Genomic DNA, 18,343 nt, shown 5'->3' on the forward strand with positions numbered 1-18,343 from the left:
TCTTTGTTTTTTTTCATATACAGGATGAAACCTAGAAGAAATGTTTTCAAACCCATTTGTAGACCGGCATCATGGCTCTTCCACAGATCAGCAATGCGTCGTGCCAGACACAGTCTTGGCTGGTTTTTTATTGGCCTGTTACTCGCCTTCATCTTTGGCATGACAGCACTGTACGTGCAGAACCACTCGCCGTGGTTCTGCATCGCAACCACCGTTACCATCGCCACTTTCACGGGGTTCGGAATGGCCCTATCCGTTCACATACGCTCTAACGTCATGGTGATGCTGCCCATGTTTTGCTCTAGTAAGATTCAGTTCCGTATTTATTAATAAAATGTATGCACCATCAAACTGTTAGGAAAACAGGTTTACGTATTAGGTTCTATCAAAATGTCCTTCCTTGGTTACTTTATGTTACTTTAAACACAACAGCAGGCCCACACAGTAGGATTTACTGGGCTTCACTGTGGTCCGCCAATCCTATATAATCTGACAGAATTAAATGTAGTTATGAAACCTACTCGTAGCCACTCATTGTCCAATATTGTGTATTTTTTTCCATTTTAAAGTGGAGGGTAAAAAGTTGCTGCTTTTCCTCATCCTCACCATGGTGATACAAGGCCCTTTCAACAGCACGTTGGCAAACTTCGAGCGAGCAGCTGGCAGCGTGGTGTGTGGAGCAGAGCTCGCCATGAACCAAACACAGCAGCTCATGCAGCGGGCATCCAATCCTCTGCTACGTAAGGAGCACACGCATCTGTATTAAATGCAAGCGTATCACTCTCAGGGCAAAATGGGACTGAGATAGCGACATGGTTTATATATGACTAACAACGTGCGTCTGGATGTGTTAGCTGTGCTGAATAAGATTAAGGAGGTTAGCCGGAATGCCTACTCGCTGGCAGGCAGGGTGCAGAACTTCATCCAAGCCCTCTCGGAGTCCGTGCGTCATATTTGTGAGTTTCTCTTTATGTCAGTTACACATGCACAAAGCAGGGAAGCTTGCCATTAGAGTGGCCGAGTGCCTGAATCGCCTACAGTTCCTCGTGGTAATCGCTCTTCTCTTTCCCTGCCCCTTTTCAGCTCGCTCCCTGAGGAACGTGCTGCACTTCCTAGCGAGCATCGGTGACATCTGTAACGATAACATGGGGACACCGTATAAAAAGTGTAATTCCTTGTTCGACGAGGGCCGCGCCAACTGCCTGACTCTGCTGTCTGTCTTCTCCTTCCTCTGCCACATGGTGGACGGCTTCAGGCCTCTATGCGGCCTTACACGCGGTTAGACCCTGTCACTTTGTAATTTATGAACTTTTTGAGTAATGTAATTACCATCTTCAGGGGAAGATTCTGGTCAGGGTCCTCTGACTCATTGTTATAAAGAGGTTTTCCCCTCTTTTTCTTGGGATTGTAGTGCATTGATTTGATTACTGTGTATTACATACACAGTGCTTTATTATAGTTTTACAGTGTTTTAGAACAATGTCCCATAACGACTTCTTTATGATAGTGCTGTCAGTTTATACCATTTAAAACTCTTTTCACACTAGTAATAAAGAGTTCTACTCCTGCTGTCATTAATGCATAAATGTCAATATCCACAAGTGTTTATAATGTATCCTCTTCAGGCATCAGCACTGCACAGTAAAAGCATCTTAAGATGTGCTCGGAATGCTGAGGCTGCAATGTGCTTTTCTCATGCCCATCGTGTTCCTGCGCAAGCACGCATCACTCGCTTCCCTGCATGTGTCCTTTTCAAATTACTCGTCGTTTGGTGCTATGGTGCTTGCCTCCTCAGACTGCACACACAGCATAGGAGAAACAACCCTATAGTTCAGCACACCGATCCGAGCTGTGGAATATCACGTTTCACAGTGCTGCATTGGAGCAATGCCATACTGTGTTTCACAGCGCTGCAGTGTGGAGTGCAGGGTGCAGTACTGCGTTTCACGGCACTGCAGTGTGGAGTGCAGGGTGCAGTACTGCGTTTCACGGCACTGCAGTGTGGAGTGCAGGGTGCAGTACTGCGTTTCACGGCACTGCAGTGTGGAGTGCAGGGTGCAGTACTGCGTTTCACGGCACTGCAGTGTGGAGTGCAGGGTGCAGTACTGCGTTTCACGGCACTGCAGTGTGGAGTGCAGGGTGCAGTACTGCGTTTCACGGCACTGCAGTGTGGAGTGCAGGGTGCAGTACTGCGTTTCACGGCACTGCAGTGTGGAGTGCAGGGTGCAGTACTGCGTTTCACGGCACTGCAGTGTGGAGTGCAGAGTGCAGTACTGCGTTTAATTGTGCTACAGTATTTAATGTAATCCACAATGCTGCATACTTTAAAAAGGATGTTACATTTAAAAAGGCAGGTTTTAACACTTTAAAATTCAGATAACCTAATAACCTTAGCCAACTTTTAGGAGCCTGAACACATTTAAAATCTTTAGTGCCATGACAAAGAGATGCCAAATTTGATTTTTTTCCTCAGTGTAGCAAAGCTTTGGATGCTATGAGTACCATATATTTTGTGAGGCTTTATTTACATCAGTGACTATATTCAGCATGTAACATTTCTCCCCAACCTCTTCCTCAACAGTTGGTGAATTCTTCTGTATCCTACCCTCTTATATTGGTAATCATCTAAAAACTAAGTTGGCTCTCCGTAAGTGCTGCCTCATCCTCTTTTCTGTGCACTTCTGCAGAAATAATACAAATAGCCGTGTTCTTTCACGCCTCAGCAGCATCCTGATATTAACACCTGGTTTCCTTTTGATTCGCTTTTCTGAATTTGGTTGGCTGATTGCACACCAGCAACCATTGTGGCATTCGAGCAAATGAAAAAGGAGTTTGAGTTCAACATGTCAACCTCTGTGCACTTCAACATGAGCCTGGATAGCAGTCAATCCGTGCAGGACATGGCACGGAAGATCCTGGAAGAGGTGGAACGTGACCAGAGCCGCTTCCTGGAGATAATGGCCCTGCTGACCTACGTGGGCCTGTTTATGCTGCTGCTAATGTACCTGCAGTGAGTATACCACAAGCAGTCAGGCCATACCACAGCCTCTCAATTATGTCATAGTGATAGTGAGTATAGTCTAATATTAAAAGGTCTCTTAGAGTAGCTGCATTTAATGCAACCTACCGATTGTGTACAATGGTGTGCGTTTGTTTTGCACTTGTAAACAGGGCTGTCCTGTACAAACATCGCTACCTTCATGTGGATGATTTTGAGAACTTTTACATAACAGAGCAGTTTGTGGAGCTGGACCACAAGTTCTCCAGACAGGGAAGACTGGCAGTATTACCGCTCAATGAAAAGGAAGCTCGGACCTATATCACACCCTGTGAGGAAACTGGATCCGATAGAGCCTCCGTGTGTGTGTTTGTGTGTGTGTGTGTGTGTGTGTGTGTGTGCGTGTGTGTGTGTGTGTGTGCGTGCGTGTGTGTGTGTGCGTGTGCGTGTGGTGTGTGCGTGTGCGTGTGTGTGCGCGTGTGTGTGTGTGTGCGTGTGTGTGTGTGCGTGTGTGTGTATGTGTGTGTGTGTGCGCGCGTATGCGTGTCTGTTTGTGTGTGTGTGTGAAAGACAAAGAGAGAAAGAATCCAATAATGAGATAGGTCTACTCTGGATCTAACCAGACATGTTTGCTGTGTCCCACCCCCACAAGACTCTGTGCGCCTGACAGCTCAGGAGAGGCGAGCTGTCGCAGCTGGTCTCGTGTCTCTGCTGAGGCACATGGCAATGGGCTGTGTGGTGATGGCCCTCGACCTCATGGTGTTCTGGGTTTTTGACATACTGCATCACCAAGCTCAGGGAGAGATAGTGGCCAGAGGTGAGAAGCCTTTGAGTTGAAACTGTGTTTCTTTGACAATATTGTAAACGGATACCTCACATGCTCGATCAGTGTTAGTTGCCCAAATAATGTAGTGACTTTATATTGAAAACTGAGTAGAAATTGCAAAAGTGTTATTAGTCTTCTGCATTTTTATATCAAGTTTTCAGCTGATAAATGTATTCATTAAACATGGAATAGTTATTCCAATTTCCATTTACATGTATGCTTACTGAAAAATAATCTTAATTAAGTTAAAATAGTTCTAGAACAGTTCATTCATGATTTTACTATAACATTGGCTTATTCATGTGTCCAAATAGGAGTATTCCTGTTATAGTCAAAACCTTTTCAGTACTAGATTGATATTTGGATGATTCATAGAAAACAAAATCGATATTACCTGAAGCTCCCTGATTACCCTGAAGCACTGCATGCAGAAAAACCCTATGATTTAATCATATGCTAAAACAGGGCACAGTGTTATTTGCATCTGAAAAGAGCTTTTCCAAACTGTCTGTCAATGCACAATTTAAACTCTCCATTTTACATTTTGCTCTACAAAATATTTTTTGTTACATTTTTTTGGGATTGTATAAATGTATGTATTTGTCATAGAGGACATTTTTATGTATTTCTGCAGCTCCTGTAATTATTGACATTCAAGTGAATGGATCAGGCTATGCAGCAGACATTTATAAGGACATTGTGACCTCTTTTGACATCCTGCAGAGAGGGAACATCACAGTCCTGAACAAGAAATGCCTCATGAAGCCTCTAGAGCCAGACTACACAGGCTACCTAATCATTGGTGAGGATATGTTTAAAAGATTAAACAGCGCTCTGATGGCATCTAGTGGCTAGGACTGGCACAGTTCAATATTTATGTTATTTCTCTGTCAAAGTTCTATCAGATCTCTGTACTTTGCTAAAGTTGTAGGTGTAGGTAATAGTGCACCAGTACTACACAGTAAAGCAACCACTACCAATAAGAACAACAGAACCTGTTTCTCATGATTTTGCAAAAGAACAATTTGCTTAGGGATTATAGTTGTTGACATATGATTCATTAACTACATAGAGCAGTACTCAGATTTAGGTGTGCTGGAACAGGTTTTGAAACTAGCCTTTTGAGTCGTTTTATAAATAGCATTGAAAGTCAATTATGTGATGAAAACTCCTAATCTTTGACTCAGTTGTGAAGTCAGTTTGAAATGATATGGTGAAACATGTAGTTTATATGGCACATGTAGGTTGTTTTATGGTATATCTGGTTAACAATTTGCTGGGGAAGTGGTAACATGCAGTTGGCAGACTTTTGCCCTCCTATCCACTCAGGCCTGCTATATGGTCTTTCCTTCTTCCTGGTGCTTGCTGGAAGTTATGCAAAACGGCTGCAGAGGCTTGTGTGCACCCATTACCATCCTCAGCGGGAACAAGTAAGCCAACAGTCGCCCAAATGAAGTCAGGGGTTATTTCCACTACACGCTAGTCCACTGCTACTTTAAATGCTTTTCCATTTTCTTTAAATGGTTCGGGTCTTTGCAGTTTTTAAGTCAACTTCATATCTACTTTTCACTTTTAAGAGGTATAAAATCACCGGTCAAGTGGTAATTGGTGCGTGTAAACCACCTGTAACCATGGTACCAAGGTATGACTCACCTTCTGTTGTATGCAACTCTGTCCCTGCTCATTTTTGCAACTTTGCAGCAGGATTTTGGAGAGTCACTTTTCCTTTTAATTCATTTGTTTTCTATCATTCCTGCCACTGGGTAAAGAGAACGTGTGCACTGGATACTCATAGGAAGGAAGGAAGGAAGGCAAATGGAATTGGAACTATTCAAAGAATGCTACACATGTGTAAAGACAATCCTCTCCATGCACCTCTTCATAGGCACAGTGCAGTCTGTTAGGAATTGGACAGTGGCATCTATGGATCACACACTTAAAGAATTGCAGTAAACTGATCAACATGGAAATTTTAGTTATGTTAATTTCATGTTATGTTCATTCTGAGCCACAGAAAGAGAGAGGGGTTCTACGGATCCAAAGAACTTTAATCTCTGTATGGTTCACCCAATATAGGTGTAAATATGCTCAAATTAAAGTTGAGATTCTGCAGTTTAACATCAAAGTAATTATGTCATTTCAAATCCATTGAACTGGAGGATTAAACCAAAGCTTCAAAGACTGTTCAGCTCTCTATGCCCTGCACTGATTCAAGAAGTCAAATGATCGCTTTGTAAATGTTTCCTTGATTATTTTTCATAAATTTAAAAGTGGCTTCTGAGATTTCCTTTATGTTTAACTGAAACTGCATCATATTTCCATTTGTGTGTGTGTGTGCGTGTGTGTGTCTGTGCACGTGTGTGTGTGTGTGCGTGTGTGTATGTGTATATGTGCACGTGTGTGTGCGTGCGCGTGTGTGTGTGTGTATGTGTATATGTGCACATGTGTGTGTGCGTGTGTGTGTGTGTATGTGTATATGTGCACGTGTGTGTGTGTGCGTGTGTGTGTGTGTCTGTGCACGTGTGTGTGCGTGTGCGTGTGTGTGTGTATGTGTATGTGTATATGTACATGTGTGTGTGTGCGTGTGTGTATGTGTATATGTGCACGTGTGTGCGCGTGTGTGTGTGTATGTGTATATGTGCACGTGTGTGTGTGCGTGTGTGTATGTGTATATGTGCACATGTGTGTGTGTGTGCGCGCGTGTGTGTGTATGTGCACGTGTGTGTGTGTGTGCGTGTGTGTATGTGTATATGTGCACATGTGTGTGTGCGTGCGCGTGTGTGTGTGTATGTGTATATGTGCACGTGTGTGTGTGTGCGTGTGTGTCTGTGCACGTGTGTGTGTGTGTGTGCGTGTGTGTGTGTATATGTGCACGTGTGCGTGTGTGTGTGTATGTGTATATGTGCACGTGTGTGTGTGTATGTGTATATGTGCACGTGTGTGTGTGCGTGTGTGTGTGTCTGTGCACGTGTGTGTGTGTGTGCGTGTGTGTATGTGTATATGTGCACGTGTGTGTGTGCGTGTGTGTATGTGTATATGCGCACGTGTGTGTGTATGTGTATATGTGCACGTGTGTGTGTGCGTGTGTGTGTGTGTGTGTATATGTGCACGTGTGTGCGCGTGTGTTGCAGGAGAGGATCCTGTGGCTACGTGGACACATCCTCTCTCAGCGTGGCTTTCTGGGTAGAGCTCTGCTAAGGGCGGTGGCCAGGTGCAAGCAGGACCGGGGTCATGGCAGAGCACTGCACACACTGGCACTGAAGTGAGTCATGGCAGCACACAGCAAACACTGACACCGCGGTGAGTCACACAGCCTGTGCTGCCTACAAACGGAAGAGGATGATGATTAGCCAGCCTTTAATCCCAAGTTCTGGTGGCAGGCCTGCTCTAGGCATTGTTTCATGATATATGGTTAAAGATGTTAGGGACAGCTATAATACTAGTCAATACAACACAGCTGACAATAAGATCCACTGTTAAATAGTACCACATTCTAAAGTAGTTCAAGTAACCAATGACAGGCTGGTAATACATTAATTTGTGACTACTGTTTAAAAATACCAAGAAAGTAATAGAGACCTATGCTTTTTGTCATAACACTACTAATCATCATGACTAACACTGAATGACTAACACCTGGTAGAAGTGAATAAGAGCACATAGGTAAGAGCGAGTCCTGACAAGCATTATAATTGTGGGCGTGGTATGCACTGGAGCCACTGTATCTAAATGTGTGTGTGTGTGTGTGTGTGTGTGTGTGTGTGTGTGTGTGTGTGTGAATGTGTGTGTGTGCATGTGTGCATGTGTGCGCGTGCGTGTGTGTGTGTGTCTGTGTGTGTGTGTGCAGTCTACCTGGTGGGGCCACCATAGCCAGATTCCTGGGGGTGTGTGATAAGTGTTGCTTGGCCTGTGGCCAAGCAATGAAGCGCAAAGACAGCCCAGATGTGCATATCTGCTCGACCCCAAATTGCACAGGTTTTTAATATCCTATTGCCATAAATATTTCATGTTATATCAGCAGGTATCTCCAGCCTATTCCTCAGGGCTTTAATCTTACAAAATACATCCTCTCATATTTGGGGGCTATTAAAAGCCTCAGTTGGTTCAAGATGCACAGATGTGAACTCTAAATATGCTGTAAACAGTGAGTATTTGAATCTATTTCTGCAGGGTGTTTCTGCATGCGTTGCTTCAGGGTAATGGGGAGTATCTGTGCTCTCTGTATGGGACCCCAGGAAGACTCTGAGCAGGAGCTGTGAGTCAAATGTGATTGAGTTCATCAAAAGACAGGAACTAAATCCAAGTGTTTATATATATATATATATATATATATATATATGTATGTATGTGTGTGTGTGTGTGTGTGTGTGTGTGTGTGTGTGTGTGTGTGTGTGTGTGTGCGCACTTGTGTGTGGAGTGACTGATACCTGTAAATAGCATGTATTTATATTTCATTAAATTACGTTTTTTAGACATTTATCACTTACCTGATATTTTTTCTTGGTTGCTCTAATTTAAATGAAGGATCTAGCCCATCATGTCTGTGCTGCACATATGTGTTTCAGGGACTCCAGCGACGAGGAGCAGCTGAACCTGGCGGAGGCAGCTATGACATCACCACACGTCAGCCAGAGGACTGACAGGAGGAAGCTGATGAGGAGGTGTGTGTCTGTGGTGACAGGGAGGCCAATCAGAGAAAGCAGGAGCAGGGGGAGCAGGAGATCAGTGGAGACAGAGGAGTCGAGTGATTCCGAGTTAAGGTACCACAGAGTTAGGAACACAGAGTGTTATCACAGCATACTCATAGCCTATGTTGTAAAGATATTACATTAATAATTTTACATGTTCATGTTTATTGCTTCCATAGCAGATATATTTCTGTCTGTGTCTGTGTGTTTCAGTGACAGAAGCAACCAAGAGCTGTGAATTGAAACATCCAACACTTTGAAAACACAGTTTGAGATCTATGTTCCATCTATGACTCATTTGGTGCTTCACATACCTTCTAGCCATCAAAGTCTCATAAAAATACTTACAACCCTTGTAAAGAACAATGATGAGCCACTTAATTTTAGTATTAAACCAAAATTCATATCCAAATAAAATGTATCAGAGAATGTCACTATAAATGTAAAGCTTTCATTTGCCCCAGAGACGTGTTACCAGTCTTGAAAATGCCATTGTTCTCAGATCCTCTATCATAATCTGGTCAGTCTGGTTTGCTTTTGGTCCATCTCTCTGCTTTCTTTCTGCTCCACTGCCAGTAAAATATGCAGTACCGAGCGCTTATGCACTGTTGCCTTCTGTTAAGTAAGAAACATATAAACAAAAGAATATAAGAAACATATAAACATATACACAAAATCTTACGATTTCAAAACTATTTCGTGTTTGCGCTCTGACGTGGCAAAGCTGGCACAGTCTTATAGTGAGCAGAACCATGACATCTTGCTCGAATAGCAACATTTTAAAAGTCAAGCTACATAGCACCACATAAAACCTGAGATTTTTTAAATGACGTCTTTGTGGGACTTGCACCGTATTTGCTGGAGTCCTGCGGGACTGACGTGGAAGGTAGGAGGGTACCGAACGTGCTCCAGGCGTTGGGTGGTGATAAAATACTATCACTATACTTCACCTACGTAGTTTCCTCGAAATCCGGAGGCTAAAACGGACGATATGGCCACACAGGTAAGCGTTTGTACGTTTTCCGTGTAGATTTATGTGAGGATGCACGATCAAAATTATTTAAAAGTGTCAAAAAATAACTAATGTGATTCAATCACTTTGAAGTTTGAAGTAATCGGTTGGAGTGGTTCAACATAAATAAACATTCATATACATCTTCAAACCGGGTGTATACCAATTTACTAAAAACAATTTCGAATTAATGTGTAAATTACACATTAGTTATGTAGCAAGTTGCCTAGTTATTTCATCTCTAAACCTATTACTTCATAATAATTACGAAGCTAAACTATAAACTGCCTTTTCCCTAGCCACTACTTTAGATTCTTTTTCACTGCAATATATTGACTTGGAGAGCATTCTTTACAAGCTTTGGAATATCAGATCACAGAAAATTTTTAATTCTCCAAATGATTGTCATCCAAATTTCACTTTAGGGCATATTTTCATAGCTTTGTCCACACCACAGTCAAAATACGTTTCTTTTCTACTGGCCAACGCCCAAAAAGCAAATAGTAGTGCTTTGTGTGTTGCAAGCAGCCTACCCCATGATACCATAACTACTTCCTGAGCTGCCTCGTCTGGGCTTAGTTACCTGGCTAAGTAAAAGGGGTCTTACTGTACATGTTACAGTTAACATGACTAGTAGTAGTGAGTCCAGTTCAACATGAGGACAGGGAAACCAAGCATTGTGTACCTAGATAGGTACCAGATTCACCCTGGCAATCAAATTCTAACATTGTTCCAGCAGCTGTGTATGTGTGCCTTTTGGCCAGTAAAGGATTTATCAAACGGTCAGTAAACTCAGGTGGTTGTTAATAGTTCAGGTTCAGGCTTGTTCTGAAGCACATATTTCACATCTTTTTAAGGTTCCTTTCAAGTGCAAAGAATTGGGGGTTAGAAACCAGAGCGAGTATTATACCCTTTCATTGTTCATAATATAAAAATGTAGCCGAGATTCAAAGCATCACACTGCTTTTAAATACATAATCTCACTGGATTATCTAGCATTTAGACTGTGGTTCTTGTCTGGAGTTTTTCAGTGTAGTCTAAATGAATGGAATCAGCAGACTCCTGGAGCGTGGCAGAATACCTGCTACTGTTTCCTAACCCTGTATGCACTTATACAGTTTCTTCGTAATATGTGATTGCATTGTTTCATTGTGTCTTGCCACTAGGAATTAAAAGTCTTAGTGTGTTTTTTATATATAGTACACTTTACACTTTTCCAGGAAAAATCATAAATTTTTTCACATTTAATTTTAAATGTTTTTTAATTTTTATTTTTTTAACAAACTTATATAATAAAATGATAATAAAGGCATTATTTATGGTAAAGTTAAGTAACATTGACCATAAAGGGAAACTTTATTATATGTCACTCCTTTCTGTAGTACACAGATCTAGAATTAGCCATCAACATGCTGGTGACACAGTTCCATGCAGCGTCTGCTAATGAGGGTCCCACTTTGACAGCGGAAGAGTTCCAAAGTATGGTCTCCAAAGAGCTGCCTACTATGGTGAAGGTAAGCTGACCTCATAACAGAAAATGTGTAATACTATGTGGGTAGTAACACAGTAGGACTCCTCAATATGGTGAACCCTATAACTCTTCTTCAGCCAAATTAAATCTACTGGGAAAACTAATATTCTACACTGATTAACTCATTCAGCTCTATTTTTCAATGGAAGGTATTAGAAAATGTGTTTTGTTATAGGCTTTACAATGTTTTTACTCATTATTTTCTAATAAATGCTTACACACAAAAGCAATGCAAATTCTAACACTCAAAATGGACGTGCTTTAGTGTCTGATGTTGATATGGTGAATGTGAACCGGGTAACCATTTTATGAGTTTAAGAGGGATAATGTTTTATGCATTTCTTTTATAGACTCCTGGGGATCCGGAGGGTTTAAACCAGCTTCTGAAAGACATGGATGTGACGGAAGGGCAGGGAGTCACCTTTAAGGACTTTTGGAAGCTGGTAAATTCCCTGGCAAGCACCCAGTTTGGGCTGTTTCAGAAAGACAAAAATGTAAAGTGTACTTGCCTGTTACTTTGAGACCAAGGCAAGCAAATAGCCCAACCAATCAAACTACTCAAATAAGCCCCTCCCAGTGCCTGTACTCTTGTGGAAAATCAGCAGGCTCTCAATCAGGCACCTTGTTCTCATGTTATCACATTTCCTAGGTGACCCCCGCTTGTAACTTGAAAGGTTAAACAATGATAGTGTAGTAACTTAGATGTACACATGGGCTAGACTAATGTTATGAGAAGAAGCAGCCTTTCTTATTTGTTGATGTGCTCTGGTGCTGCAGGTATTTGATTTGACATTTTTCAATCAGCCTGCCTTTTGCAATATTTTTGTATAATAATGATAATTGCAATAGAGACTGAAGCATTATCATGATGTGTAGTGTGGTTTCTGTTGTTTCAAGACAATTTTTTGATGTTTCTCTGTAGCACACAATATATTTTCTTGTGCAGTGGGAAAAGTTAGACTGAAATTTCTCAGTGTAAATGAAGATGTGACATAATAAACATGTAATTGTATTTTGGCATCCAGTGAAATGTTGTGATATTTTATGGTGAGAAACTAAATTTCAGCAGTGGCACTACTGGAATTTATGTTTAAGCTATTCTCCACCAAACAACTGTAAACAATGCCTTCTCGGCTCAAGTATGATGTACATGTCAGGTAGATACATGTCATCCACCTACATAATACCCAGTAACAGGGCTGACTGACCAGGATTGCAAAATGCCTCCAACCAGTTTAGAGGGCACTTGAGTGTCAACTGCCCTAAGCCACACAAATCATTGGAACAAATGAGTATCATGATTAACTCATGTCACACTGACAATTATTGCCACGTTTCACAAATTTTGCTTCAAATTCTGTTTGCTGAGAACTATAATGCCTGTGCCAAAAAGCAAGCATATGTAACAGTGTTCACCTTGTGCTAGACATTCATACCCAACTGTATTGTGCCATATGAATGCTATATCCTAGGAGTAGGCTTTTCAGCTACCTGCAGCATCCAGTCATCATGGGGAGAAAACATTTCATCTCTGCTGTGTCATATTTACCTCTGTTTATCTTCTTACCCCCGAAACAAAACGGCCCACTCAGAATAATAGCACAAGTTATCCAGCAGGGGTCAGAAGAGCCCTTGTCTGGCCTCAGAATGCATACATATAAATTATTTTTTTTGTTTTTGCTGTAAGACAGTGACTAGTCATACTTAGATCAGCAGATGATATAACTTATTAAAACAAGCAAGTGCCCCCTTTTAAAAGTTTAATTATACAAGAACAGGACACTCGTCTACAACTTTATTGCAGAAAAAAATGTTTTATATATAAAAAGGGGAGTCTTCACCTTCTTAATGCCCTAACACAATTAGCTTAGTCTGTATAAGTAATATAATTGATTGAAGGTTTGTCAGTAATACATCCCATTGTTGCTTCATGCTTTCTTTTACGCAATAAATCTTCCGAGGGTAATTTGAGGATACATCATTTGTCCTTCAGACTCGAGTCTTTTTTGTTGTTACCTTTGGCACACAAAAATGATAAATTGCAACAATGATCAGTCCACACAATATCACTGGTCTTAAACAGCATTAATTGATTAATTATGGTACAGCATGGCTACATGACACCTTCAGATATAAGAAATTAAATCACTGTCAAGTCATATGTCTCAGATTTCCTATCCACTTGATTCTAACATACCTTCATGGGGCCTAAAATGTTCTCAAGTCTACTCAGGGCCACTTCTGAGACATTGTTCTTAATTACACTGTGGAGCAGAGGTGATGTGGAAATTGTATGAATAAATTGGTGAATTTACATAGCATGTCCTTGCAAAACATCTTTATATAGAGATATGCTAAAATGGTGTGGAATTCATTCACTTAAACTGTTCACACATTATGTCATGAATAAGGTACAGAACTAGACATGTAGGGTGCATAGTCACTGAAGAACATTCAATAGTTTTAGTATATTTCTTAATTAGATTCTGCTTCCTGCTTCCTTGCTGTTCATACACGTCTCTGCTTAGCTCTGCTATCTCAGATGTTTCTCATGTGTTTTTCAAGCTACAGTGTCTGAGCTCATTATTTATAGACAAAACAGTAGCACTAGGCGTTTTTTTTTGTTTTTGTTTTTTTTTTTTGTTTAGTGCTACAGCTACAAGAACAGGGAAAGTTCCTATTGGCTATGAAAGATACATTAGAAAATGTCTTCTAGGGGTTTCAGGTCACATAATGTTAAAATGGTTACAGTTTTCTACAGAAAATGGAAGTGTTGGAAATGCGTTTATGGAGCTGGTTTAAGACCACTGACCACGGGCTTAACTGAGCGGTGGGTAGTGGAGACACAAAAAGCCAGGCCAGCGGAAGGAATAGATGAGGGCCAGAGGAGGATGGGCCCCCCCTTTGAGCCTTGGTTCCTCTCAAGGTTTCTTCCTCATGCTCTAGGCATTTTTTCCTTGCCCTTGGCTTACTCACTGGGGGCTTGGACTCAGACATTTGCAAAGCTGCTTTGTGACCACTGTTGTAAAAAGCGCTATATTACTACATTTGACTTGACTTGAAGCAGATTTTGTGAGTAAAGCTGACTGAAATGAGCAATTGATCCAGGTTAGAGCCAAACCCAAATACCATGCTATTAAAAGGGGAGTTTAATAATCTCTTTATCAATTTAGCACGCTCAACATGCAGTCATTTATCAGTAGTCCTCTGCTTGCATGAAGACCACATATGTTCTCAAGGCTGCTTAAACACTTGGATGCATAAAAGCTGTACATCAAACAGTGTAGCTGTTTTATCTTGGGTCGAGAGAATATTTAGACAAGATGGACTGCACACAAACAAGAAGGGTGTCAAAAGTCTGACGGAGAGCTTAATTTTCCTGGTGCACAGTTTATCCACCCCAATGGCTGGAGACACATTGGCACAAGCACACAAGGATTGCCAAGCAACAGCTGATTCCACCACTCCAAACCCCACAACATCCTCCACCACCAGAAAGACAGCTCTCTACCCCACTGTCAGCAGGAGCTACACCGACCATCATCAAGCAGCGTGGCACATTGATTTTTTAGTACGTCTTCAAAACACAAAGTGTGCCTGTAATCCCTCCTATTCCAGTGCTCATGCAGAACAGGGACTGTGTCACACTTAAAATGTATTCAGCCTGCAGTAAATAAAATGTGAGTCACAACCTTTGGAGCAAAGCAAACAGGTTACTACATTACTAACTTACTACAGCCATATTAACAGAATCAGCTCCACCAGACTTCATAAATATCTGGTACCAGCTGAAAGGTCAAAGGTACAGCTTATCTATTTAATTGTTCTTTCCAATGCAAGCGGATGTCATTTCATAACTTTATATCTATGTGAAGTTCTGAAAGGTGTGCCAAGAATATCATTAGTAATTGTCTACAGACCTCCGAAGAACACTACAAATTTTATTGACGGAGTTTGTCATGGAGGATTATTTTCCAACTCCCATATAAAATAGGTAAAATGATAAGCAAAACAAAAATAAGCAAAAGAAAAAAACTAATTAACATAAACAAAAATAAAAACAATTATTTAGTACAAATAATCAATTTGAGCAATAAAGGAAGTCAGTCTTTAGAGTGACTAACAATGACTAACTGATGGTGGTGCATAACCTTATATATCCTACAGGACTCCCTAAAGGCAGGGCATCCCTGATCTTCTTTGATTGGCTCGCTCTAATTTTCTTCACCATCTTTTCTGATTGGCTTGCTCTATTTTCTTATATACATATACATATAAATCTTATGTATATATACATATAACTCTTAGATATGTAATGTGAGTTCGGTATGGCTTTGTATGAGCTAAATCTGTTAATCGGTTTTACTGGCCACTACTTTGGTGCTGGAATGCATTTACGTTATCGCTTCCTGATTGGGATGAGCACAGCATGGCACACTTCTGGTACCCAAGGCCAGTTGACTTTACACACATTTGCGTAGCTCAATTCAGCATTCTTTTAGTAACATTTTGTAACATGGAAGTAGATTTTATACAGTAATATAAAAGTGTATACAGTGTAATATAAAAATAGAAAATGCTTATTCTGATTATTATTCTACATGTTTCTTTCCAAAGAAAAATGTCACAATTGCTCAAAATGTCACAAGTTATCACTGATTTCTTTTTACAATCTGTTGAGTATCTCTGCAGTTCTGAAAGAATTGCCCAGAATACTACTAGTAATTGTCTAGTAGAACAGTGAGGATGGACTGATAAATTTACAGAAGTAATTTTTTATTTCCACTGATTTTTACCATTTTGTACCTGCTGGTAATTTTAATATACATATTAACAATTCCAAGGAGAATTATGCCACTACATCAGACTGTTGGTCCTTTGCAGCATGTGGCCGGGAGCACACATTGTTGCAGTCACGCTCTAGATCTGGTTATCTCAAAGGGTCTCAACAGATTCTCAGTTTAGAATGCAGCGTTATCAGATCATTACAGTGTGTTCTTTCATATGTGGGTAAATGCATTTGTTTTAACGCAGTTGGTATGAAACCAGATTTCTGATTCTAAAGGACATCTTCAATGAGAGGTTGCATGATTACAATATAATAATATGCAAAGCTAGACAATCTGTTTTATCCAGCATCTACAATAACAATAATAAAATACTCTTCGCCATGGTTGGCAAGCTAATAACCTCTGAATTAATACCAGCTGAGTGATGTATTGAGTTTTGGTTTTTTTTGTGTTTTTTTTACCATTAAAATCCACAATATCAGATAAGCCATTACTATAGTTGTATTAAAATGCTCCAGTTTAGTGCTATTGATTACATTTTAATCAATACAGTAAGTTGCTTCAATCATCCACGTATAGCTTCTTATTTACCAGTTTTTAAGAGAACATGTTTCACTAAATTATATAGATGTCTAGCTAAATTTAAGTCAGGATTTTGACCTACACTTAGTACTGAGACTGCTCTAATTAAGGTAATTAAATTATTTAATCAATGTTGATTTATATAAAGCTTTTTACAACAGCTTCTGTCACAAAGCAACTTTACAAATGTCTGGGTCCAAGCCCCCAGTAACAAGCCAAAGGCCACAGTGGCAAGAACAAACTCCCTGAGGCTGTGAAGTAGAAAGCTCAAGAGGGACCAAGACTCAAATGGGGGAACCCATCCTCCTCCGGTCCGACAACATAATGATATGGACAGAAGTAATGAGCATAAACCAAGAAAACAACAGAGAAACACAATAAAAATTATACTGACAAACATTTCTATGTCTGAAACAATTAGTTGTACTCTAAAGTGCATAACATAATAATGGCATCGCTAATGTGATGAATAATTGCAGAGATAGCGCATGTCACAATAGATAAGCCGAAGGCTTGGGCAGATAGGAAGTTGTCTAGTCTGGACTCGGTGATTAAGGGCGTGTCTGAGTCCTAATCCCAAGACCAGTTGGTGCATGACCAACTCTGGGAAGGTGAGGTTTTCTTTTGTCAGGTATGTCACAAGCAAGAGACTTCATGGTGGTAGAGAATGTGGCTCAGGGACAAGTGAGCAGGGAGGCCTGATCCCAGGTGAACTCCACCTGCATCACGCAGACAGAAAGAACAGGGACTGCTCAGAAAAAGGGAGGGACAGAGAACACGAGAAAACAGAGAAATTAGAACATGAAGGCAGTATATGCTGAGTTATTAATGACGTTTATTTAAGTACAGAATCCGTGAAGATATCAGTTCTACTACTGCACAATCTTAGCACTGCCGCTGATAACACTGACAACAATGGAGCAATGAGTTCATAGCCAGATGGAAGACCCTGGCTTCACCTTTTCTGGTGATTTCAAGGCTAGTTATCAATGGCAGGATTCAGCCACTAAGGGTTTCCATGTTCTGTGGATGGTTCGTAGGGCCTTTGGTAAAATAATTTGTCAGGCCACACCTGGAATGTTGCGTTCAGAAGAATCCTCCTTGACTCGTGAGGGAGAAAATGGCCCTGGAGCACATTTTACGGGTTGGCACTAAGATGGTATGCGGCATGCGAGGCATGGACTATGTCACTAGGCTTGAGACCCTAGGGATGTTCTCCTTGCACTATAGGTGGCTTCGAGGTGACCTCATACTCACCTATCGTATACTCACGCATAAGACTGGACCTGACCTAACTGGGCTATTTACACCAGCTCCCATAGAAGCCCTTCAGGACATTCTATGAAACTGACTAAGCCCAGGTCAGACCGCATCAGACTCGAGGCTCGGCTCTCTAGGTGGGTTATAGACTCGTGGAACTCCCTCCCTGAGGATGTCATCATGGCACCCACACCTGCAGCTTTCAAGCGATGATTGCATGCCCTTTCCCTGCGTCTTACGCGTGTTCCCGCATGTTCCCGCGTGTTCCCGCATGCGTAGTCCCTCTCTTCCTCCTTTACTTCTGAGCACACTTTTTTTTTTCTCTTTTTTTTAACGCTTTCTTTTGTTACATTTTTCTTCTGGCTTTGCCTTCATTTTACTAATGACCCGCCTTTCCCCTGCCCACTTAATTATATTTCTTTATTATGTCACATTACAGGTGCCAGTGGGGACAGCTGTCGCTGGTCACTTGGGCCTTATTGGTTGGGATGTGGTTGACTGTGTGTACTACCTTGGTTCCCAGGTACCAGATAGCGGCACTATGCCAATCCCAACGACACGCAACTGGAGGAGCAATCACGGGATTTCTTTCCTAACGTTCCAGTTCCCAACTGAATCTGAATACCTGCAAGGCAGGATCTACTTTGTCAAAATAG

General features: G+C 41.2%; 2 protein-coding genes across 2 annotated transcripts; both read left to right on the forward strand.

Annotated features, from left to right (window-relative positions):
• Positions 1-93: 93 nt before the first annotated feature.
• Positions 94-8,872, forward strand: dcst2 (DC-STAMP domain containing 2). The gene is made up of 15 exons (XM_035531118.1): positions 94-304; positions 570-740; positions 855-956; positions 1,084-1,278; positions 2,582-2,647; positions 2,797-3,010; positions 3,172-3,329; positions 3,651-3,815; positions 4,459-4,626; positions 5,154-5,254; positions 6,956-7,086; positions 7,672-7,799; positions 7,995-8,079; positions 8,390-8,584; positions 8,726-8,872. Exons 1-15 carry the CDS (start codon positions 94-96, stop codon positions 8,748-8,750), a joined length of 2,115 nt encoding a protein of 704 aa, XP_035387011.1. The 3' UTR covers positions 8,751-8,872.
• Positions 8,873-9,426: 554 nt separating this feature from the next.
• LOC113571209 (protein S100-A2-like) lies at positions 9,427-12,075 on the forward strand. The gene is made up of 3 exons (XM_027000028.2): positions 9,427-9,515; positions 10,907-11,038; positions 11,406-12,075. Exons 1-3 carry the CDS (start codon positions 9,504-9,506, stop codon positions 11,574-11,576), a joined length of 315 nt encoding a protein of 104 aa, XP_026855829.2. The 5' UTR covers positions 9,427-9,503; the 3' UTR covers positions 11,577-12,075.
• Positions 12,076-18,343: the final 6,268 nt, after the last annotated feature.

This window comes from Electrophorus electricus, chromosome 10, assembly GCF_013358815.1.
Source record: "Electrophorus electricus isolate fEleEle1 chromosome 10, fEleEle1.pri, whole genome shotgun sequence".
Classification (NCBI taxonomy): domain Eukaryota; kingdom Metazoa; phylum Chordata; class Actinopteri; order Gymnotiformes; family Gymnotidae; genus Electrophorus; species Electrophorus electricus.